Source organism: Pelodiscus sinensis, chromosome 19 (genome assembly GCF_052426305.1).
Source record: "Pelodiscus sinensis isolate ZL-2025 chromosome 19, ASM5242630v1, whole genome shotgun sequence".
In the NCBI taxonomy this organism is placed as follows: Eukaryota; Metazoa; Chordata; order Testudines; family Trionychidae; genus Pelodiscus; species Pelodiscus sinensis.
This window is the reverse complement of record NC_143070.1, coordinates 19,859,203-19,883,132: the sequence shown is the minus strand read 5'-3', so window position 1 is coordinate 19,883,132 and position 23,930 is coordinate 19,859,203. Positions and strand designations below refer to the sequence as shown.

General features: G+C 47.3%; 1 protein-coding gene across 1 annotated transcript in view; it reads left to right on the top strand.

Moving 5' to 3' along the window:
• The window catches only part of LOC102443998 (uncharacterized), a 293,825-nt gene extending 279,578 nt beyond the window's left edge, over window positions 1-14,247 (top strand). Inside the window, 6 exon segments of the mRNA XM_089771010.1 lie at window positions 934-964; window positions 1,623-1,665; window positions 9,205-9,405; window positions 11,486-11,599; window positions 11,886-12,714; window positions 12,716-14,247. Coding sequence (XP_089627136.1) covers window positions 934-964; window positions 1,623-1,665; window positions 9,205-9,405; window positions 11,486-11,599; window positions 11,886-12,714; window positions 12,716-12,866 — 1,369 coding nt within the window. The 3' untranslated portion in view covers window positions 12,867-14,247.
• The last annotated feature ends 9,683 nt before the right edge of the window (window positions 14,248-23,930 follow it).

Genomic DNA, 23,930 nt, shown 5'->3' with positions numbered 1-23,930 from the left:
ACAAGCGCTGGGGTCCAGCCATCAGATCTGGGTGTAACTCGGCGTGTGCATTGCTGCCATGCGAGTCACTGTTGTGCTTTGCAGAGTCACAGACACAGACCTATTAGAGATGGCAAAGCCCCATTAGCTCACGGAATCTATGGCCCTGGGGCCCAGTCAGGGCGTCTCTTCCTCATATTTGCAAAATGCCTTCCCTGTGTGTGTCCAGTGCAGCTGAGATTCTTTTCTGTCTCTTTTCTCTAGGATGTCAGAAACAGCTTGAGCAGGTAGGTGGCTCACACTCCTGTCATACTGCACAGCGCCGGGAAAGAGCTTGGAACTGATGTAAGCACCATATCTCCCCAGGGCTCTACAGCCAGATGTTGGATAGAAATGTGTCTGACTCACTTAATTCTGAGGCGCTCACCCTTGCACAGCAGACTCTGGAATTCCCCATTCAGGGTCACAGTCACCTCCCTGGGGACTGGCTGCCTCAGGACTGTGGAGCTGGAATATGGGTCTGTCACTACTGGGCACATTCAGCCCAGGGCAACAGGGACCCAGAGTCTGTCCCACCCGAGGGCTGTTTGGAGATCTGTGTGGAAGCAGCAGGGAAGGGAAAAGCTGGTGTCTCAGTCTGGTTCCTAGTGGGCAGATTCCTGCAGCCCTTCACCTGGGGAACCTCCTGTCCCTCATCACCTGTAGGCCAAAGAGTGAATTGGCCATTGAGACTCAATTCCACTTTTGTCCCCAACTGGTCTTTCTGGGCCAGAGGTGAAGAACAGCAATGGGACCTTTTGGGGGAAGGTTGCACAGCCATGGACTGTGTTGCTCCTACTCTCAGGCTGGGAGAATTGAAGGAATTCTAACTCCAGGCCTGTTAGAGCGAGACTCACTAGCCAGAACTTATCATCTGTAAATGAAATAGAATCACATGGAATTGTTTCTGTGCAGGTGTGAGACGGGGCAGTTCCAGCCGCCAGAGGTGAGTTCCCCAGAACTGGAAGAACAAGTCAATGCTTTCTCCCAGAAAACAATTGTGCTGTCAGAGACTCTGAGGGGATTCAAAGGTACCTAGAAGGGATGGAGTAGGGGAAAGTTGTTTAACTATTAGAAACTATTGAATCTCGCCTCTGAAGCCAACCTTCCCTTGCCTCCATTCCCATGTGGAGAATGACGGCCCCATCATGCTGCTCTCCTTAGAGGCACTGGGCGGATAGACCCAACTGCTTGCAAATAGAGCCAGGGGTTTGCAAACTCTGAGCCTCCCATTGTTGTCAGGGGATCAAAATAGGTAAAGTTAATGTCATGGCAACGTCTTCCCCCAGTGCAGCTTTAGGTTATGACAAGAGGTGGTAAGTGACTGAGAGAAACCATGTGAGAGGGGATGAGGAGGGAAAAGTAAATCTCACTTTCAGTTTGTGTCTCCTGGGGTGGGGATGAGGCTGCAGAGATGTTGGCTCCATTGCTGGGAGGTGCCCAAGCGAGAGAGGACACGGAAGGTTTCAGACCTTTTCATACTAAACACTTGTGTGTGTATCTGTCTAGTTTCTGATACAAGTGAAAAGCAGAGTTCAGAATGGGGACATTATTATAAATAGGAGAGCCTGGAATCTCACCTCTCTTATCCCTTTCCCTTCCAGACACTCTCCCCTCTGCACTGGAGAGACCAAGAGGAAAATCCCTGTGAGTTTTCAGGAGATTCTTTAAATCAGAAAATTCCAGTGAAAACATCTTCATGGGCTTGTCATTAAAGTTACCAACCAAACCCAGCGACCATGGTGCACACAGCCCTAAATCTCAGCCACTGATCAGTGAGGACCCCCACAGGGCACTTCATGGGGACCTGCAGACACTTGAGAAACACTGATCTACAAGGTGTGATGCTAAAGGGATGAAGTTAAAGCACACAAGGGGCGGCACCTTCAGGCTCAGATTTCACTGCTCAGTTTCAATATGGGGTTGGTTTCAAACAAATAGGCTGAAAGGCTGAGAGCTGACTGGCTTCCACGGTATCAGTTTGTTCATGGTGAGAAACTGCTGGATACGCAAGGGCTCTTCGTTCTAGTGCAGGCCTGAGCAAAATACAGCCCATGGGCCGCATCCAGGTCGCCAGGCCATTTGATCCGGCCCACTGATGTTTGGCTAGCAATGGGCTACTTCCCACCTCCAAGCCACTCAGAAAGCAAAGGTGATCCCGGAGGTGAAGGGGGAAGGCTACAGGCACTGCTTCCACCCCCAGGACAATCTCATTGGCTGGTTTCTGGCCAGAAAGGAAGCACCGTGCCCCCTCCCCTTCGGCTCATAGTTATTCACACACCCACATGACTCTGCAGCCTGTGTGAGGGTTGGGCAGGCACCTACCCTGCCTCAGGAGGTGCTTGGCTGATGGCCGGGAGTCACTCAGGTAAGTCTCCTGGCCACAGCTTGCCTCTGGCACCCCAACCTAATCCTCTGCCCCCCACTCCTGCCCCCCACTCCACATACCCAAACTCTTTGTTCTCTTCCTGCATCTGTGGGGGAAATCTCGCTCCCCTGGGGTACAGAGCCCCCAGAAGGGTCTGAGGCTGGAGGTCAAAGCAGTGAGGCAGGAGAGAAACCTAGAAGGAAAACTTTATTATGCATGCATGCAGAGTTAGCAGCCAGCCCTGAGAGACAGTTTCAGGGATTTTTTATACAGTATGTTCAGACAGTAGTTGTTGATTGTTTTTCTTTAACATATTAAAGTCTCAGCAGAAGTACTCTGAGACGTTTCTGTTCACACCAGGAGTACTAGAAGTAAGTTTTACAGAACAAAGGCACATGAGAGAGTTTACATGACAAATTGTGACAGACTAGGAGTCTTCATGAACTTGAGATAGGCATTGTAAGGGTCTTGATTAGAGTTAATTTGATTTCTCTCTGTTACAGGGAGAGGGGCCTGGAAAACTTTTAACCCTTACAGCAGTTTTGTTTTAGAGAGTGTTTATTTCCTGAACAGTCCCCCCTTTAGACACAATTGGAGTTATTTGATTTTTCTCCCACACATCCAAGTATGCAAGAAGCTCTTCATGGTCAGAAACCCTCAGCCCCTTATTTGTCCATTCAGCCGCTTCTCTAAATTAACTTTACTTTAAATATCTTATAAGTAGTTGGCTAATCTAGTGCCCCAGATCACATCTGCCTCCTTAACCAAACTCCTTCCCAGACCCCTCTTTTCCTCCTGCATCCCAAACCCTCCCCAAACGCTCCCTTCTTCTCCCAGTGTTCATCCCATACCCTGTATTTCCTACTTAATGTCTTGGAAGAGTGCAGCTCTCAACCACTTTCCAAAATCTTGGAGTGCCCCTCCTCCCCATCAAAATGAATTGCCCACCCCGCTCTAGTTTTACAGAACAAAGGCACATGAGAGAGTTTACATGACAAATTGTGACAGACTAGGAATCTTTATGAACTTGAGATAGGCATTGTAAGGGTTTTGATTCGAGTTAATTTGATTTCTCTCTGTTACAGGGAGAGAGGCCTGGAAAACTTTTAACCCTTACAGCAGTTTTCTTTTAGAGAGTTTTTATTTCCTGCACAGTCCCCCCTTTAGACACAATTGGAGTTATTTGATTTTTCTCCCACAATTTCCCCCTTTAATACTCCTATTGGAGTATTACTTAAAAGTTTATTTTGGACATTTTTAGGTTTTTTTTTTTTTTTTTTTTTTTTTTTTTTTGGCTAGGATGAATTTTTATTTAAGAGGGAGGTTTTTTTTATTAGTTGGGTAAATGACCCACTGCTTATTTCCTGGATTTAACCATACTTTACGATAGCAGGTGTTTTTTGGGATTTACCCCAGATTTTTTACCAGTGCCAATTTTGCTTTTAAAACACAATGGAAACATAATCCTTGATGGATGTAATGCTTGAGTAAGGGGAATCCCTGAGGCAATTAGATTTTTATGCCAAATTTGCCTGTTTCCCCCATGACTATGTACTCCTGGCACAGTGTAAAAGGCTTTTAGAACCTTTGATAAGCTGTTTACATATTCAACAGTTACTTGTATTGGTGAGGGACCCAACCTTCTGCAAGGCTTCCCAATAAGGGTGGGGAAAGTTATATACTATGGGTACTTTGACTACTAAAGAGGGAAAACAATTCTTACTCTATTATAGTATTTTAAATTTTTAAAGTAGAAAGGATAATAATAATAATATAGTAATTAGCTAGCACCTAGCAAAGCAGTTTTTTTAACTAAGCTTAATTAGTTAGTATTGTTTGGCTTGCCTTTGCAGGCACTTTTCGAGATTTCGTAGTTTCTTAGTTTACTTAATACTGGAAAGGATTTCCCTTTGTGAGAGCTACAGGGCGCCAGGCTCACCTGTAGGTCTTTTTTGGCACAGTCCTACCTCTCAGGTTGTACCTCGAAGCTTTTGGTGGAGGCTGGTTTGGTAACAGTCTGGTTTGAGAGTTTGCCGCCTTGGTCCGCTGAACCTCGTCCTCAGGTGATTTCTCCGGGGAGGGGTCCTGGGTTAATTAGCTTTGTTGTATCTGCAGTTCGGCATACATGACTTGTGTGGATCCACGAGGGGCACTTCTTTACCTTTACTGCTGTGTGGGTGACGAGCAGCAATTGGAACTGTTCTTCCCACCAGGCTGCCAGGCAATTCTTTCTGCGATGTTCCTTTACGAACACGTAGTCGCCTGGTTGGATGTTGTGGCATGGTACATCAGTAGGTACTGAGAGGGCTTCCTTCACCTGCAGGTGCAAGCTTTTCTAACTGTTATTTTATGTTGTTTTTTTTTGTGTGTGGCTGCTAGCCTGTGGGCCTTCTGCAACATTAAACTGCTTACAAATTACACATGAATTAGATACCCTTGCCGCTTCTAGGTGCATGCCTGGGCCGTACCATTGTTTTGGGATCTGTGAGGCCACCCCCCTTTTGCTCATGTGTGTTATTTGATGAGACACCTGAGCAAGCTGCTGTGTGAGAGATCTTGGGGCGACTGGGCAGCCATCAGGTGCAACCATTGTTCCAGCTGGGGATAAGGAGCAGCCTGCTTTTTCCCAAAGGTTTTTCTTTGCAGGTTGAGCAGCTTGCTGTAGTTTTATTAGGTCCTGCAAAGAAACAGGGAGAGAAAGAGAGACCAGAATTTGAAAGGGAGCCAGAGGTTCATGTGCCACTGCATTAGCACTCCATTACCCAGAGAAACAGGATCAGTGGCACCTGTGTGGGCCAGGCAATGGGTAATAGAGAGGGATGTGGGTAGCTGAGTGGCATCAAGGAGTTGGGGGATAAGGGGACCATGAGAGATAGGGGAGCCAGAAGAGGTAAGGAAACCTCGTTGTTTCCAAATTTGTCTTGTGGCATGACAGACAGAGAAAGCATACTTTGAGTCAGTATAAATGGCAGCAGACTGTCTGGAAGCTAAAAGGCAAGCACAAATTAAAGCGATGAGCTCAGCAGCCTGAGCTGATTTGATTTTTGGAAGAGAAAAGGCCTCTAAAACATTATTATCTGAGACCACTGCATATCCAGCCTCTAGTTTACCAACTGAATTTTTTTTACATGAGCCATCAGTATACAATACAAGATCTGCATTTTTCAGCAGTTGATTAGACAAATTTTGGCGAGGCTTCACACAGTGCTTAAGCAATTTTTCACAGTTATGGGTATGTGCTTCACAATCAGAGGGTAAAGGAGAAAGAGTAGCTGGGTTAAGTACATTACATCTTTGAATTACCACATTTGGGGAAGAGAGGATAACATTCTTATACCGGTTTTGCCTCTGAACAGACAGGTGCTGGGTGCGGTGTCGCTGTAAGAGAGCAGACACAGCATGAGGGACCTGTAAGATAATGCTGTGACCTAATGTGACAGGTTGGGCTTTTTCAAGTAATTTAACAGTAGCTGCAACTGCCTTCAGGCAAGGTGGGAACCCACGGGCTACTGAGTCCAGTGTTGCAGAAAAATAAGCTACTGGACGAGGTGTGGGTTCAAAGGGTTGACAGAGAACTCCAGCTGCAATTCCATCCTGTTCATGACAAAACAGAGTAAATGTTTTACTATACTATGCTATAATTAGATAAGCCCAGAGTGGGGGGCTGTGAGAGAAGAGTTTTAAGGGAAAGGAAAGCAGATTCACATTTTGGGGACCACATTTTGGGGACTCAGGAGCTGAGTCTAAGAGTAGAATAGTGAGGGGTCTGGTGAGTTCAGAAAAATTAGGAATCCATTGTCTGCAATATTTTGCAGTACCCAGAAATTTGTGTACCTGACTTTGGTGAAAGGGTGAGGAATGGAAAGAACTTGTGAGATTCACTTAGGTGTTAACTGGCGGCCATCTCCTGAAAGTAAATGTCCCAAGTACTGAACTCTTTGTTTTACAAACTGCAATTTGGCTTTGGAAGCCTTGTGACCCTTTTTAGCAAGACACTTTAACACATGCAGAGTATTAGTCTTACATTCTTTCTCAGTTTTACTAGCAATTAGCACATTATTAACATACGGAACCAACACAGAACTGCAGGGAAGAGAGATAGAATTAAGGTCAGCTTTTTAAAAACTGAGAAATCAGAGTAGGGCTTTTACAATAACTTTGGGGAAAACATGTCCAGGTTAATTGATGACCCTGAAAGGAAAAGGCAAAGAGAAATTGGGAATTCTTATGCACTGGAATAGAAAAGAAGGCAGAACATAAATCTATTACAGAAAATCATTTAGAAGTGGGAGGAATAGAGGATAGAATAGTAACAGGGTTAGGTACTACTGGAAATCTAGGGGTTACAAACTTATTAATGGCTCTTAGGTCTTCTACAAATCCATAGATTTGCTTTTTTACAGGTAGTATAGGTGTATTACATGGTGAAGTTGTATAAACAAGTATCCCTTGTTCAAGGAGGGAAGAGATTCCAGGCTTAATGCCGTCTTGTGCCTTCCTAGACAATAGATACAGGGGTACCTATTGGGAAAGGCTTGTTGTGTCTGTATGTTATTTGCACTGGTGTTGCAGAGGCTAGCAACCCCACTTCATTCACATGGGCTGCCCACAATGTCTTTGGGACATCTGAGATGTTCAGGAGGGGTGTATGTCCTGAGGTTTTATCAGATTCCTCTGAGAGTAGTAATGCCATCAAATTTGGAGCCTGATAGGGGGAAAGGTTAACAAATATCCCTTCTTCTTTACAGAGAAGGTTTGCACCCAATTTATACAACAAGGTTTACAGGAGAACAGGGAGGTAACAGGAAAGAATGTTCAGCTGACAAGGGTCCAAAGCGGGGTGGGGGTGCAGATGGCACATCTGGGGAATCAAGCTGTTTTTTTAGAGTAGCCAATTTTTGCTGCAGCTTTTCAATAGAATTTTTTTGGATAGCCATAATGCTCAGATTTTTTTTTCTTACTGCTACATCCTCCCAGAGGCACCAATATTTCATCTGGTTAGGATGTTTTTCCTCGAGGAAAACTCTAAGATAAGCAAGCTTTTGTAAGTCAAAGCTCTAGTTGCCATTTATTCTGGGAATTCCCCTGAGTATAGCCATTCCAAATGCTTAATAATTTCTTAAGTCTCCTTAGTTTCAAACCTGCAGGCAATACCTAGCTGACTGATGATCCGAGACAAGGGAGTCCCAGGCTGTGAGAAACCTTTCCCCTCAGTCGGAGACAAACTTGAGGGAGCAATCTCATCCATGTTAGCACTGTCCTGTCCAAGGACAGCGCAGGAGCCCAACAGTACTACCCTCTCCAAGGATAGCACAGGTGTCCAGCAACACGACCCTCTCCAAGGATAGTGCGGGAGTCCACACAAACTGTCAGCTTCACTCACACTCCTTATGTGCTGGGGGAAACCACCCTTGCTTTTAGCAGCTGTTTAGTGACACTGCCAGCACCGGTGCGGCTACGGTCCCATTTCGGACTTCACTCACTCAAAACCAAGCGCTTGGACTCGCTACCAATCAGTCAGCAACACAACAACAAAATTCAACCCCTATTTGGCTATACCCAGTGTTTTCGTTTTAAATCTCCCTCAAGCCTCTTAACAAAAATTTTGGAGCAAAAGATGACTCTTACACCAGCCGGTCCAGCTGGTCACGAGAACAGGAAGGCGGACTGGGGGATTTTAAATGGATCCCTTACCCTCCAGATGCACGCTGTAGTCCGTTCCCATTCCCCGTCATCAGCCTTTCCAACTGGAGTTCCAAGCCATCCCACTTCTGACACCAAATTGTGGGGGAAATCTCGCTCCCCTGGGGTACAGAGCCCCCAGAAGGGTCCGAGGCTGGAGGTCAAAGCAGTGAGGCAGGAGAGAAACCTAGAAGGAAAACTTTATTATTCATGCATGCAGGCTGACCGGTACCAGAGTTAGCAGCCAGCCCTGAGAGACAGTTTCAGGGATTTTTTATACAGTATGTTCAGACAGTAGTTGTTGATTGTTTTTCTTTAACATATTAAAGTCTCAGCAGAAGTACTCTGAGATGTTTCTGTTCACACCGGGAGTACTAGAAGTAAGTTTTACAGAACAAAGGCATATGAGAGAGTTTACATGACAAATTATGACAGACTAGGAGTCTTCATGAACTTGAGATAGGCATTGTAAGGGTCTTGATTAGAGTTAATTTGATTTCTCTCTGTTACAGGGAGAGAGGCCTGGAAAACTTTTAACCCTTACAGCAGTTTTCTTTTAGAGAGTTTTTATTTCCTGAACAGTCCCCCCTTTAGACACAATTGGAGTTATTTGATTTTTCTCCCATACATCCAAGTATGCAGGAAGCTCTTCATGGTCAGAAACCCTCAGCCCCTTATTTGTCCATTCAGCCGCTTCTCTAAATTAACTTTACTTTAAATATCTCATAAGTAGTTGGCTAATCTAGTGCCCCAGATCACATCTGCCTCCTTAACCAAACTCCTTCCCAGACCCCTCTTTTCCTCCTGCATCCCAAACCCTCCCCCAACGCTCCCTTCTTCTCCCAGTGTTCATCCCATACCCTGTATTTCCTGCTTAATGTCTTGGAAGAGTGCAGCTCTCAACCACTTTCCAAAATCTTGGAGTGCCCCCCCCCCCCCCCCCATCAAAATGAATTGCCCACCCCGCTCTAGGGATATAGTTCAGTGAGAGTCAATAACTGAAAGCTGCAGCCACAGAATTTCAGGCTAAAGAGGAGGCACACATATTTGATGGGTAAGAGTCTGGGCAGAATTGGGTGTGGAAAGGATTAAAGCCCTTTTTGAAATGTCTCCAATTCCCCTTCTCCCCCTGCCAGGCTGCAGAACACCCATGTCTGACTCCAGCTCAGCTTCTGGCCTGCAGAGCCAGGGACAGGAAATGGCTCTGGCGGAGCCGGTGAGCTTCGAGGAGGTGGCTGTGTATTTCTCTGAGGAGGAATGGGCTCTGCTGGACCCGGGCCAGAGAGCCCTCTACAGGGATGTGATGCAGGAGAATTATGAGGCTGTGAGCTGGCTGGGTGAGGATTCCTGTCCGTTTGTGTAACAGAAGCTGGGTGGGCTCTGGAGCAGCTGGGTTGGGTTTGGTTCAGGGTCCCTCATTGCCCAAACCCTCAGTATCAGCAGTATCTGCCCCAGTAATCCTTCCCTGCCTCTGGTAGATTCTGTGTAAGCTAGAGGGTCACCAAAGGGCAGGCCTGACTGGCCACGAGGAGAGCGGCTGCTGCTGGCAGAGTAGAAGCAAGGCTGCAGAAAGGGAGCTGAGCTGTGGGAGCATCAACGAGAAGCAGCCTAGCCTGTCTGCACATTGGCTGGTCACAGGAACAGCCCGGCACTGCCCTGGCTGTCTGTAGGACTGACAGCTGTTGTGGGCAGCTGACAGGGCTCACCAACGCACAGTCAGTCAGGATCAGGATATGGAGCATAGGCAGGGCCTGAAGTGGCCAGCCAAGGATACATTTTCCTAATCAGAAAATTCCCCTGCCTCCTTCTGGCTCAAATAGAGCATCTGAGTCCAAGAGCAGGGCAAATCCAGCCCCAAGCGAAGAGCTCTGTGGGCAGAGCCCATAGGGCCGTGGTCACCAACAGGTCGATTGCGATCGACTGGTTGATCGCGAGGCGTCCTGTCTGCCCCACTCCCATTTCCCACCCACCCCTGAGAAGCCCCACTACCTACCTCAAGTGAAAATGGAGGTAGTGTCGGTTTCCAGGGGATGGACAAAAGTCCCGCAGCTTAGTGTCACTTTCAGCGATTCCGGAAGTGCGCTAGCTCTGTCGGGTGTACTGCGGGAGGGAGCATCGGCTCCCTGCACCGCACAGGAGGGGTGAGTCAGCCCCATGGGAGGCGTGCGCAGGGTTTCTCAGCGCGCGTGCGGGGGAGAGGGTGTTGGCCCCGGGGCAGGCACACGTGGGGTTTCCCTGCACCGGGGTGGGGGGCTTGGCACCAAGGCAAGCACTTGAGGGGCTTCCCTACGCGGTGGGGAGGGTCGTTCCTGGGGCAGGTGCGCATGCGTGGGGCTTCCCTGTGCGGTGGGGGGAGGATCGGCCCTGGGGCAGGCACGTGCTGGTTTCCCTCTGGGGGGGGAATCCCGGGAGGAGGCAGATGCAGGGGACTTTCTGCCTCCACTGACACCCCACTCCCCAGCCCCCACTCCCCAGCTACAGAACACTGTCCCCACTCCCCTGTCCCTAGCCACAGAACTCTGTCCCCATTCTCCTGTCCCCAGCTACAGAACTCTGTCCCTATTCCTGTCCCCACTCCCTTAACTCTGTCCCCAGCTGTAGAAACCTGTCCCCACTGGCACTCTGTCCCCTTGCAGAACCCTATCCTCTGCCCTCCCAGCACCCTGTTCCCTCTCCCCTGCCACCAGCCGCAGAACTCTGTCCCCACAAAATGTATAATTATAAATGTTTCATTTTAGATTTAAATAGCAGGAATAAAAAACAGACCATTTATTTCATAATTATAAACACATGATTTTAATTTTATTTTATATATCGCGTAATTTAAAAACCTGTTTATCAGAGTGTGTAAGTAAGGGCTGGGAGTAGCAAGAGATGGACAGAAAGAGAATAGAGAGGGCGGGGCTTCAAGGAAGGGGCGGGGTGGTAGATCTTCGCCTGTTCTGAGATTTAAAAAGTGATCTTGGGTATAAAAAGGTTGGAAACCACTGCCATAGGGCTCTAGAGCTCTGCTGGATGCTTTCCCTCCCAGCCCTAGTGACCTCACGTGACAGCTCAAATATGAGTCCTGGCTAGGGGTGTCTGTCAGTCCTAAAAGTCCTGGAGCTCTCCCCTTATGAGCAGTGTGTTCCTGTCCTGCCCAAGTATGGAACAGGCCCTAAGGGAGACTGAGTTGTATCCTGGAGAGTGCAGCAGAGCACTCAGTTCCCAATGGGAGTCAGCTGGGCTATTCCCAACGTGGTAGTGGGGCAGGGGGAAATTAGTGTGTCCTGGGATCTTGTACTAGCCAGAGACCAGTCTGTGGAAGGTGAGGAAGGAGCCTCTCTGGGTAGGCGACTTAGATCCTGGCTTTGGAAGCAGGAATGGCACAGACCTTAATGAACAAGATCAGCACTTGGTTAATTGTTCCCGGAATAGGATCTCCAGTCTCCAACGCTCATCTGCTCTCCTGGGTGGAGCAAAGGGAAGAGCTGCAGATCCCAGATCTCCAAGGCTGTGAGGAAGGGGAGATCATTAGTGACACCTGCACAGGTGAGAAATCAGCTAAACTGACTCAAACCAATTTCTGTGATCTCATAGCAGATGTTGGTTGTGTGTTTTCATCAAGTCTGACTGGCTCTTCAGCCTGTTTTCAACTCCAGTCTGAGAGTGCTGGATGGGGAAAGACTTACGGGGAGCAGGGTGAACTCAGCTCATGATTATTGAATCTTTCCAGCTTTTCTTTGAGTGTGTCCCCCATTTTCTGTTCACCATTCAGAATTTGTCTTTTAGCTCAGCCCAGGGAATGTCTCCTGTGTGGTTTCTCTCTCTATCCCAGCAGGTGATGGGATGCTGAATGACAACAATGAGAGGAGTCTTCAGGAGGAAGGACCTAAGCGAATGGCTGCATGTGGGGTGTTAGTGGGAATATCTGAAGGGCATGTTTCTCAGAGTCCTGAGCAAGGAGAGACTTGTGAGAGTCAGCATAGCCTACAGAGGCATCAAGAAAACCATCCAAGAGCAGAACAGGATAAATCCAGACACAGGAGCAGAAGGTTGAAAACAAACAACAAAACTGTTCAAAAGAAAATCCCCCATCAACATCCTTGTGCTTCCAGTGACTGCGCAACTCTTATTAAACATGAAAGGGCTCAAACAGGAAAGAAACCCTTCAGCTGCTCTGACTGTGGGAAAAGCTTCAGTCGAAGGTCACTCCTTGTTACCCATAAGAGAGCACACACAGGAGAAAAACCCTTCAGCTGCTCTGACTGTGGGAAAAGCTTCAGTCAGAGGTCAAACCTTGTTAGCCATGGAAGAGCCCACACAGGAGAGAAACCCTTCAGCTGCTCTGAGTGTGGGAAAAGCTTCAGTTGGAGGTCACAGCTTGTTAGCCATAAGAGAGACCACACAGGAGAGAGACCCTTCAGCTGCTCTGAGTGTGGGAAAAGCTTCAGTTGGAGGTCACATCTTGTTAGCCATAGGAGAGCCCACACAGGAGAGAGACCCTTCAGCTGCTTTGAGTGTGGGAAAAGCTTCAGTTGGAGGTCACAGCTTGTTAGCCATAGGAGAGTCCACACAGGAGAGAAACCCTTCAGCTGCTCTGACTGTGGAAAAAGCTTCAGTCAGAGCTCAAACCTTGTTAGACATAGGAAAATCCACATGGGAGAAACCCTTCAGTTGTTCTGACTTTAGGAAATGCTGCCGTCAGAGGTCACACCTTGTTATCCATAAGAGAACTCTCACAAGAGAGAAATCCTTCAACTGCTCTGACTTTGGGAACTGCTATAGCGAGAGTTCAAGCTTTGTTGCATATAGTTGAACCCACACAGGTGAGAAACCCTATAGTGGTGGTGAGCAAAATTTTCTCTGTTGGCAGAATCCAGCCTACCTAAGGCTTTGATCCTGTCCACAAGGCAATGTGAGGCCCCACCTCCAAATGAGCATGTGCTGAGAAGGAAGGAGCTTAGCCCCACCCCCTCTTCGTGCTGTGTAGCCGCTAGAGAGGAGGCAGTGCTAGGCTGAGTCTTTGCCACACAACCTAAGGCTGGCAGTAGAGGCACTGCTGCCACTGCACTGCTGGCCTCCCGGGCCACATGGCCATGTCAGGGGTGCCTCTGGGGCTTGTCCTGGGCTGTATGGCTGCAACATCAGCAGCACCTCTGGGCCTGGACTGAATGGGTGCAGCAGTGGTACCTCCGGTGTCCATGGCCGGTCCTGGTCTGTGTGGCTGCTGCAACCTTCCTCTGGGGTGACCAGGACGCTTTGGCTGAAGAAGTTGCTGCAAGGGGACCCAAAGCCAGGTAATATTTGCTGTCATCCCCAGACACCCTCTCCCAATCTCCTCAATTCCCTTTCCCCCAGCAGCTAACACCCCCAGCTTGCTTTGACACCCTCCTTTTTTCTTGCACCCTCTCTCCTGGCCACACTCTGCACCTTTCCCCTGGCTAGACACCTGCCTGCTTCTGTATCCTAGATCCTTCCTCAAGACCCCAACCCTTTCTTGAGGCCCCTGTCACATTATTGGATTTTAAGGTGAGCATGCAGATCACTGCTGTGATCACAGGGAACAGTTTGCCCCTAATTTGGTAGAAAGTGGGCCATGCGAGGTGTCAAATGAAAGCTAATATTGTGCTGAGTCTGTGTATGGTATTCATGTACTTGTTTGGAGTTTGTATGGGGAGTTATGAATGTGGGCTCTGCTGATACTGTGTATGGACTGCTTGTCATGAGGAAGAAACGTCCAATGAGTGACTATTCTTATCAGTACGGCTCCAAGGACAATGGCTCTCAGGTTGGCCAATACACACCTGAGGAATGCGTGTGGAAAGCTGCAAAGAAGCCAGGGCACAATGGCTGCTGGTATATGAAAGAGTCAGGTCACTTGACCATGTGAATAGTTCCAGCTTGGGAGATACCAGAAATGAATATCAAATGCCATGAGGGGGACTCCATTTTGTCTATAGTCTTGCTATTTATCCCAGATGCAGCCTTGCTAAGGACAGAGAAACGGGAAGGATTGCTGACCTATCCTGACATAGAATGTACGCCAAAGAATTTTATGCTAGCAGTTTGTAACATCTCCACTAAGATCCTGCATCAAGAACTTGCTGACTGATGTATATAATGTATTCTCCTTAACAACCTTACTCTCAACCTTTTCTTTCTTTTATTAATAAACCTTTTATACTTTTAGAATCTAATTGACCAGGGAGTCATGGCTGGTTCCTTGGAACTGGGTGGATCTGTTCGGGGTTGGAAAGATTGGGCTCTGTAACCCTTCACTTGTGTGTAAGCCCAGGGCTGATTGTGGCACTGGAAGAGCTGGGGTATCTGAGGGGTTTTGCTCATGAGGCTTCCTGCGGGCTGGACTGGTAGCTGAAGTGCTCGGTGTGACTGGTTTGTGGCCTATTTCGGAAAGGTCTCCAGTCAAGGGCTGTAACCAGTCCTGATTTTGAGCAATTTGCCCTGAGTGGATTCCCTTAGTGGTGCCCAGACCTGGCCTGGCCCATCATAGCCCTGCCCTCTCCTAACCTTCTATAGACTACTGTTGCTAATGGAAACTCACTGATAATTACATAATTAGTCAAGCCATTTTGCTAGGGCTGCATCTGGACATTTGTATTTAAATTATTAAAGAGATTAAACCTTTTAATTTTCTTATGTTAGTTGATCAAACTTTATTTTACATTAAGTAAAATATTTATGTCCAATTGTGGCGGCGTGTTGAGGTTTCCCCAACTCCTGCCATGAACAGACTCTGCCAGCCAGTAGAATAGAGGGAGTTTATTGCTTGTCCAGGATACAGCACGGCATAGATGTAATCTGGGTACAGGGCAGGCCTAGGACGCCTCAGCCCCCCTTGATTGGGGGAGACTGGGCCACTAAATTCCAGCCTCTTCCCTAGGCTGCCTCCTCCATAATTCCAGACAGAGATTAAAACTCTCTTCCACCCTGCCTCCCAGACAGGGGTTGGTCTCTGCCCTCCTTCCTTTGTCTCCCTCCCTGGGAGGCTGAGCCTGGGTGTCTGGGTTAATACACATTTGGGAGAGTCAGTGAGAATCTCACATCACAGTTCAGGGGGAGCCCGGGTCACAGAGCAAACAGCACCCCCACTACGCCACACCAATAGATACAAAAAAAATCAATGTTTTTATTTATTGCAGGGTGGGAAACCCTTTTTGCATTGGAGGCCACTAACCCACAGAAAAATCAGTTGGAGAACTCACAAGTAAGAAGCAAAAAACTCCTCTCGAAACCCCCAGCCCTCAAAGATATGTCCCCCAACTGAGATACCTCACTCTTCTAGCATTCATAGGGTAAGCGGAAGAGACAGGGAGGACTGAGGTTCAGGGCTTCCCATAGGCCAGATTTACTTTCCTGGGGTTCCAGAGTTAGTGGATTTTGTGGATCTATAGGATTTTGTAGACCTTCCATGAGGCCGTGGTAGCCCCCTGCTCTAGAGGTGCTGCACATTCTCCTACACCCCTCCTCTCTCCTTTTTGGGAGGGGCATGCCTTTTTGTGTCCCGCAGGCCCTGGCTACCCTTACATTCTAGGCCAGGCCCCCTGTTCCACCTGCGTTTCTAGCTATTGAAGGTGTGGGGGGTCTTTCCTGCCCTTCTTCTAGGTGAGGGGAGCCCCCCTCTCATCTCTTTGGGGGGTCTATTGCCCCCCCTTTCTCCACTTCAGGAGGCCTGAGCTCCACCGTTCCTGCCGCTGCTGCTTTCTCTGAGGCAGAGGATATAAGGGGGCTGCTTTAGAGCAGCCTTTGGAGTTCTCTCTCCTCCCACAGCTTGTCCTGTGTTGGGGGTGTAGGGAATAATTCCAGACACACTGGGTTCAGGTGAAAACAAGCAGAGGATTTATTGGTTTACACAGCTGGTGGAGTACGCACAAGGGGTTAACCTGGTGAGCACTAACTTAACCAAACCAAACATTAGATTATATAGGCGGCAGAGGGGAAGTGATTTGATAGGTCTAGCGGTGGAAATATGAGCACATAAGCCAATGGACTACAAGGTTACACAGGATCACCGCCCATCACCAATTAAACATCTTATCAATAATACAGGTAATTATTCCTAACAAGCAAAATGAGCCAACATAAACAGAGACAGGTTGGTGGTAACTCTTTCAGACGGAAATATAATGTGTTTACTGCGGGAGTGATATTGCCTTGGGTTAGCACAGTCTTTGGGACCCAGGCTTATTTTCTAGGAATAAAGAAGACAGTGAAAAACAATCCTGCAGAGTTGTTTGGTACCAGCCTTATCAAAGTGAGGCCCTCTTGGAATGTGGTTGCTAGGGGAACCACGGTCACGGTAGCTACTGTCTGTGTGCTTCCCAGGCCTGGCCTAATAATTTAGGATTTGAGTTCTAATTTCTTAGCAAGATATCATGGACTGTCTCAGTTTGCCCCTACAGTTCCCTCCTCTCGACCTTAGGGTTCTTTAACCCACCAGGTTAAATACAACAATTTCAGGGGTTTTAATTTACTTTGGAAGCACTGTTACAGCACCAGCACTATTATACGTTATAATTGAAACTTGCCATATAAGTTGGCAAAACACTACTCAAATCCATCCCCAAGGTATTTTGTCACCAGTAAAGGCACTGCCCGTGATTATAGATTTGACCTCTACTTCCTGGTTGAGTGCCTCAGAGTAAGGTGTTTTGGCATGGTCCATCGTTTTCCCTGTGAGTGTGTACCTCAGACGGCCAATACCAAATTGCCTTTGGGCACTGGCCACCAACTCCTCAATCTCTGCCTGCAGGGCCAGTAAACCCTCCTCTAGGTACTTACTTCCTCCATGCCACCGAAGATCCCATGTTAGGTTACCCGTCATTGCCGAAGTACGGTAGAGCCAAGTCTTGTGAATGGTCAGGGTTGCCCAGCGAGGGACTGTTATGCACACGGATGCATATGTAGAGGGGGAGGGCCTTCCATTTAGTTCAATGGAGTGGTCTGTCTGGGTAGGTACCATTCATTTGGACCAGCTTGGTGTTTGTTTATTTCTCTGTATGTGACTTGAAGGCAGTTTACATTGACTGGAGTCCCTGTTTCTCTTACGGGACCACAGCATGGTTCACAGATGTTTGATTGTTAATGGGAACCCATGCAATTCCATAATTCTTACCAGGTATTTGTGAGGCCTTTTCAGGCGTCAGGCATCTGGCACCAATAGGTAGCAGGGCAAATGGCTGTTATTGCAATGGTGAGGTTACTAGTTTCCTCATTGTTGTGGGCATCAATGTGATGGAAATCTTTACTTAAATATGTTGATGTCCCACTTGCCCGTGTTGTTTCACTTACAGATTTCTTATTATCTCTGGCCAAACCACTTTTACGGTTGGTGTGCAAGTTTTACAAAAGCTAAATATTTCATTCATGTGGCTGTTAAAGCAAAGCCAATCTGGCGGGGAGGGGGCTGGTACCCCATGCCCAGTCCTTCTTTTCAGGTGGTGCACTGCTTGCTTCCTTCCAGTTCCTTGTGGTCACCTGTGGAGATATTGTTAACATTCTCCTAGCTTAAAAAATTACTATACTATTATCCATTCACTAAAATTTAGAGTTGCCAATTGATTGGGCCCAATTATTAATTTTGTTTTGTTTAAATTCATGCTTCTGCTTTACTTAAAATATCCTTTCATTAAAACAACAATATTCTACACACAACAACATTTGCAATATGTATCACAATTAAGACACACAAGACAAAGTTGGACAGAACACAGAACACATTATGTTATGACCATGTTTGGTTTTTTTTCTTTCAATTTGCCCTCACAGCTTGTGGTTCCCTTTATTAAGTAAATCCAAATATTTGTTATTGCAGTCAGCTATTAATAATTTAAACGTCTTACTACAGGGTTTTCATAACATCCATGCTGCAGCAGAGTCTGGGGTGTTTTTGTTTTTGCAGTGAAATTAAGGGATTATAAATGTTGTCAATTTACTTCAAAGTTTGCAGGGTTTTCTGAAATAGTTCATTCTATGCTGGCTCTGGGGTTAACTACTTCCTCAAACTCGATAAGGAGATCTAAGTCGCCAACTGTGTCTCCTTGTCAGGGGCCAATGATGACTGCATCTTCAAATTCAATTCCCACTCGCTGGCTTAGTTAGGGTGGCTTTTAGGTTACCTCCTCTCACTCCATTGAGCCAAATATAATGGTGTATGAGGGGAAGGTTTGACTGATTATTAATCATTTGCCTGGCTAGCCCCTATCCCCCGGTTCATGTGTTACGGAACATGATTTGCTAGCACGGAGCTCAAGAATCTCCTAGAGTTGCTTGGCAACTTTCTCCTGCTCCTGCATGTGGTTCTGTGTCCCCTGTGTGCTAGGGATATTCTTGCTCAGCCATTGTCCTGCCTTACCGCCGCCGGGGTGGAAGCATTCTTTTCTAGTGCGGCCAGTCTTTTTGCAGTTGGTACAAAGTTTGGGCTTCCTTTTGTGCCCACAGTCCCGTGTTATTTGCCCCGGCTTCCCGTAGGTATAGGAGAGAGTAGCCTGAACTGGATGGATTGTGGCCTCTGCCTCTATAGTGTTGATTGACACTTTCTTTCCCTTCCTGTTCTGTAAATCGGTAGCCCACTTCATTATGTCTGTGTATGCATTTCCAAACATTTGCCTAGGGGCAATACAGCTTGAGGTCTGCTCACACCCCTTCCTTCAGAATTTGGAGGAACACTTCCCCTAAGCTGGTAAGCTTATTCCAAGACTCGGTGTTTCACTTTGGATCTGGCAGATTTGTTACTAGAGCCTGTTTTTCCAAAGGGAAGAGCTGATCCCTTTCAGTTATTTTCCATGTCTCCTCTCTATCTTCAGTGATGTATGGCAATGGCTCGTATGGGGCTGAACATAGAGAGGGGCGAAGGGGGTGATGTTTGCCGAATTCCCCTCTAAGTTTGGGAAAGGCGGTGCAGCTGGTATGGTTGCGCCAGCTGAGAAATCCTTTCCTCTCCTAGTGCGTTCCTTTGGCACAGAGGCGCTGCAGCTGCTTGTAAGTTACGTTCCTCACTGCAGGGCGGATTTTTGCTCTTATGAGCTTCAGTCTCATCCCTCAGGACTTTAATTTCTTCTTTTTTTAATGTGAGGGTTTTTACCAATGCTATTACTACCTTGTTGGTGTTTTCACTTTCCTTTTCAGTTCCCCACTTGATCAAATCCTTCTCTGGTGCTTGTTTGTAGTCTAGATGTTTCTGTGGGCTAGCGCCCCCACCCTGCAATGTCATGGCTTCTGTTTCGCTTAGCCCTCACTCCTTCCTTCTTTTCTTATATTTGTTTAGTTTCTCTTTTTTTCTTTTCTTCTCTCTTTTCCAATCTTGATTCGTGGGCATGAGCCCCCGATCAAGCATTGGGGTTTTGAGTTTTTATGAAGGTTGCACACAGCTGTCCTCCTTTGGATGTCACAGCCATTGACACCCCCCACACCTAGGAATCTTGGGAATCTCTCCCTCCCTTTTCTCTGCACACAGCTTTGCCATTCCCACCAGGGGATGAATGATGCCCCTTGGGTGTTGTGTGCTGAAAGGCACGACCATGGGTCAGCCTTTCCCTCCTTCAATTCCATATGCAGCTTATACCGCATGATACTTGTGCCTTCAGGCACCCTCCCATGGCTGGCTAGGTTGGGGATCTGTACTATTCGAGGGTGTATACGTCATGCACCTGCTGTGAGGCTTCCATCAGGTCATGCAATGTTACATGCAATGAGGGAGTGGACCACCGGTTCGTACTGCCTGCCGCTTTGTGTACCCAGTCAATTCTGAGCTTAACATACGGCTCAATAACTCTCTGGGGGTTTATCCAGTCCATTTGTAACAGCCCCTCTAGCTCAAACAGTATACTGCCCTCTCATGCTGATCTCCACACAGTTTCCTCCCTCCCCTTTCAGGCCTGCCTCTTATGCTTGGTTCACACACGTCCAGGTGTCTCATGCCTCAAACGGGAACAGATCCAGGATGTGTCTGAAGAGAATGAGAGACTTCAAACCCTGGCCTAATGAGGTGGCAAATAAATGTACTCACCTCTCTTTGGGTATTCGCCTCCGATCCCCAATCAGCTCACAACCCCAGATCCTGGACGAGCCCCCAAACTGTAGGGAATAATCCACGGACACACTGGGTGCAGGTGAAAACAACCAGAGGATTTATTGGTTCACACAGCTCGTGGAGTACCCACCAGGGAGTTAACCTGGTGAGCACTAACTTAACCAAAACAAACATTAGATTATATAGGCAACAGATGGACGGAGGGGAAGCAATTTCATAGGTTCTAGCAGCAAGGCATAATGAGCACATAAGCCAATGAACTACAAAGATTACACAGGATCTCCGTCCGTTGCCAATTAGACGTGTTATCAATAACACAAAGTTATTCCTAACAAGCTAAAGAAGCCAACATAAACAAAATGGACATGTTGATGGTAACTTGTTTGTGATGTGTGTATTGCAAGATGATTATTTCTTTGCATTGGCATAGTCCTTGGGATCCAAGCTTATTTATCTGAAATTACAGGAGACAGTGAAAGAACCTGCACAGCCTGGCTAGTACCAGCCAGATCTTATCAAAGTGAGGCCTCTTTGGGATGTGGTTGCTAGGGGAACCAGGATCATGGTAGCTACTGTGGGTGTGTCTAGACTACATGCCTCCTTCGACGGAGGCATGTAGATTAGCCAGATCGGAAGAGGGAAATGAAGCCGCGATTAAAATAATCGCGGCTTCATTTAAATTTAAATGGCTGCCCCGATCTGCCGATCAGCTGTTTGTCGGCAGATCGGGGGAGTCTGGACGCGATGCCCCGACAAAGAAGCCTTTCTTCATCGACACAGGTAAACCTGGTTTCACGAGGCTTACCTGTGTCGATGAAGAAAGGCTTCTTTGTCGGGGCATCGCGTCCAGACTCCCCCGATCTGCCGACAAACAGCTGATCGGCAGATCGGGGCAGCTATTTAAATTTAAATGAAGCCGCGATTATTTTAATCGCGGCTTCATTTCCCTCTTCCGATCTGGCTAATCTACATGCCTCCGTCGAAGGAGGCATGTAGTCTAGACACACCCTGTCTGTGTGCTTTTCAGGCCTTGTAGGGATAACATATTCATGTATTAAAAATGTTTCCCCCAAGTGGAAGTGACTCCCCATAATTTGTTCCCCACAACTTAAAGTATTTAGAATTATTATTATTATTATTATTTGTTAAGATTGTTAAATGTTTGGATTTATTATTATCGCCTCTTTAGAATATAATTTATTAGGAATGTAATATTACGTCATGTAACTTAGAACTGTTAAGAATATAATCCTATGTAGCCAGAAACAGCTCCCCTCTCTGTGTCCCTGGGCATGCTCAAGCTTTTGCAAGGGGCTGCTTGAAATTGACATTGCAGCGATACACTGTAACAATGCATTGTCAAGCCACTAACTCTGCTCTGGGAGCCAAGCCCTGTAATTGACTAAGGGCATTTGCCCGTTCTCTTCAAAGCATTGTGAAGCAATTAATCCTGAATTTTTTTTGTAACTACAACTCTTGTATATGTAAAGTTGTTGTTATACAAAATACTGTATGGGAAACATTAATTAGGGAATGTATGTAAGAGAGAGAGAGTGCTTGGACGATGAAAGAATGGTTTTGAGAGGTGCCAGCCTGAGAATGCAGCAACAAAGGGCTGAAGAAGGTGTCAGGTGCCAGTGCAACCAAAAGGTGTCAAGTGGAGGAAACCAAGTACTGGAGGTCCACCCTATGAGGTCACTGACGAGCACCTGGCATCCACCCTGAAGACATCAGCATTATGCACCAATTCCCATAGACTGGTATAGGAAGAAATTCCTATAAGAACTGGACTAAAAGACTATGGAGTCAGAGTCCAAGGTTCTGCTGCCAGCCTACCAGGAGCTTCAGATGAGCATCTGATCAGGACTTCGCTCCTCATTACCATCACTTGTGTACCGAATACCTGGTCAGTATTCTGTCACAAGCAACTTCCAAGCTGGTAACTATAACAAATACACAGAACTAGAATGAATGGATGAATGATTGAATGAGTGTTTATATATATATAAAAAGTGTATAGATTCATCCGGGAAGCCTCTTCTTCAAAATTTAATTATAAGGGATAAGTAGTGATAGGAATAAGTAGTTAAACAACGTTGTTTGCTTCTATCTTTTCTTTATTATTATCTTTACAGTAAATGTGGCTTTTTGCCTTATCCCCCTCATAAGATCCTGCTTGCTTTTATTGGTATAACAGCCTGGCCTAATAATTTAGGATTTGAGTACTGAGTTCTCAGCCTCAGTTTACCCTACACCCTGGGTCTCAGTGTGCCATGCCCGCTGCCAGCCACCTTGATGTTATTAGCACCAAACGTCAAACCAGCTGGACTAGCCAGCCCACTTCACAGTGAGTTGCTAGTGGCCCTGTCAGAGAAGAGCCATTGGCAGCTGCAGACACATCCCTGCAGCTGCCTGAGGCACCTTTTGGAAAGGGCCACTTGTGACTTGGGTTCCTGTAGGCTGATTAGCTTAGTTGGTTAGTGCATGGTGCTAACAATGCCAAGGTCATGGGTTCAAGCCATATGCTGGCCAGAGGGATATTTGGAGTGGTGACTTGTTCCCTGGTGTGGACAAGGAAGTAGAAACAAGATTTGCAGGAAGCAGGCTAGAAAACTGAGAGGAGGCTCTAGCCTGCACAGACCCAGTGGTTAAAAGGTCCTGGGCCTGTCCTACTTTCCCCAATAGCAGGAAAACTCTTCTTTTCCCTCCATTGTCCCCAATGGAGTGACCTGATACCCAACTTCCTGCTGCCACAGTGGCTACCCCAAGGCTCCCTGCAGGGGGCAGGCTCACCAGGGGAGGCTCAATATGTCTAGGAGGCCCCCACCCTGGCAGGAATGTCTCCCCCTTGTTCTCACAATTCTCCTCCCTTCTCCTCAGATGATAGAAATTGCAGTTTGTTCTCTCTTTGGCTCTACTAAAGCTGGATCCCAGGACAAGACTTTTCCTTCATAAAACTGGTGAAAGCCAAGAGCAAATTGCTTGTCAGCTAAGAATATAATTGGAAGAACAGCATCACCCAGCATGAAGCTTGAACCCATGACCCTAAGACTTTCACATTCTGCCATCCAAGCTAGCCAGATGTAGATACCCCACTAATGGCCAGGCACAGAGTAGTAGGAGCTGAGTGTTCTCAAATGCCTGACTCAAGGCTCTGTCTTATCCCCAGTGGGGGGTCCTGGACTCCATGTGGAATCCAAGGTTCAAATGCCACTCCTGACTTGCCCACTTCTTTTCCCACAAGAAATGGTTCCATTTCAGTCTCTCAAGTGACAGGAGAAGGGCCCATGTTCAGGATTCCTCTTAGCATAGCAGCAAGGGGAGAGGGAAGGAATTCAAACCCCTTCAGGAGCTTTGCCCTCATGGCACCAAATTGGTCCAGTCCCAGTTTCTTCCCCAGGAGAAAGGGGACACTGTTTGCAGAGCAGCATGGGCTGAGCTCAGGAGCCAGGTGGGTGATCTGCCCTGTAGCTGTGATGGCATCAACCCCCCTCTCATTGGCCTGGAGACAGAGTTCCAAGGAGCATCAGACACCCAGTGAGAGACACAGAATTGCCTCCTGTGAAACTAAGGCCAGGAAGGCCAAAGCACATGAAAAACCTCCTAACAAACCAGCCCAGCCCCAGCAGCTCCCACTGAGACTTGAGCTCAGCTTGTAGATTCTAAGTGCTGCCCCTTACACGATGGCACCTACAACTGGTGCTGTTGATGGGCACCTGTGACTCTCAACTCTCAGTCTGGCCTCTGCGCTCCTGGCTTCCCCCCAGCCACTTCCTCTCTGTCCTGCCCCAGCCTGGCTGCTCTCAGGACAAATTCCTTGTTAGGACCAGT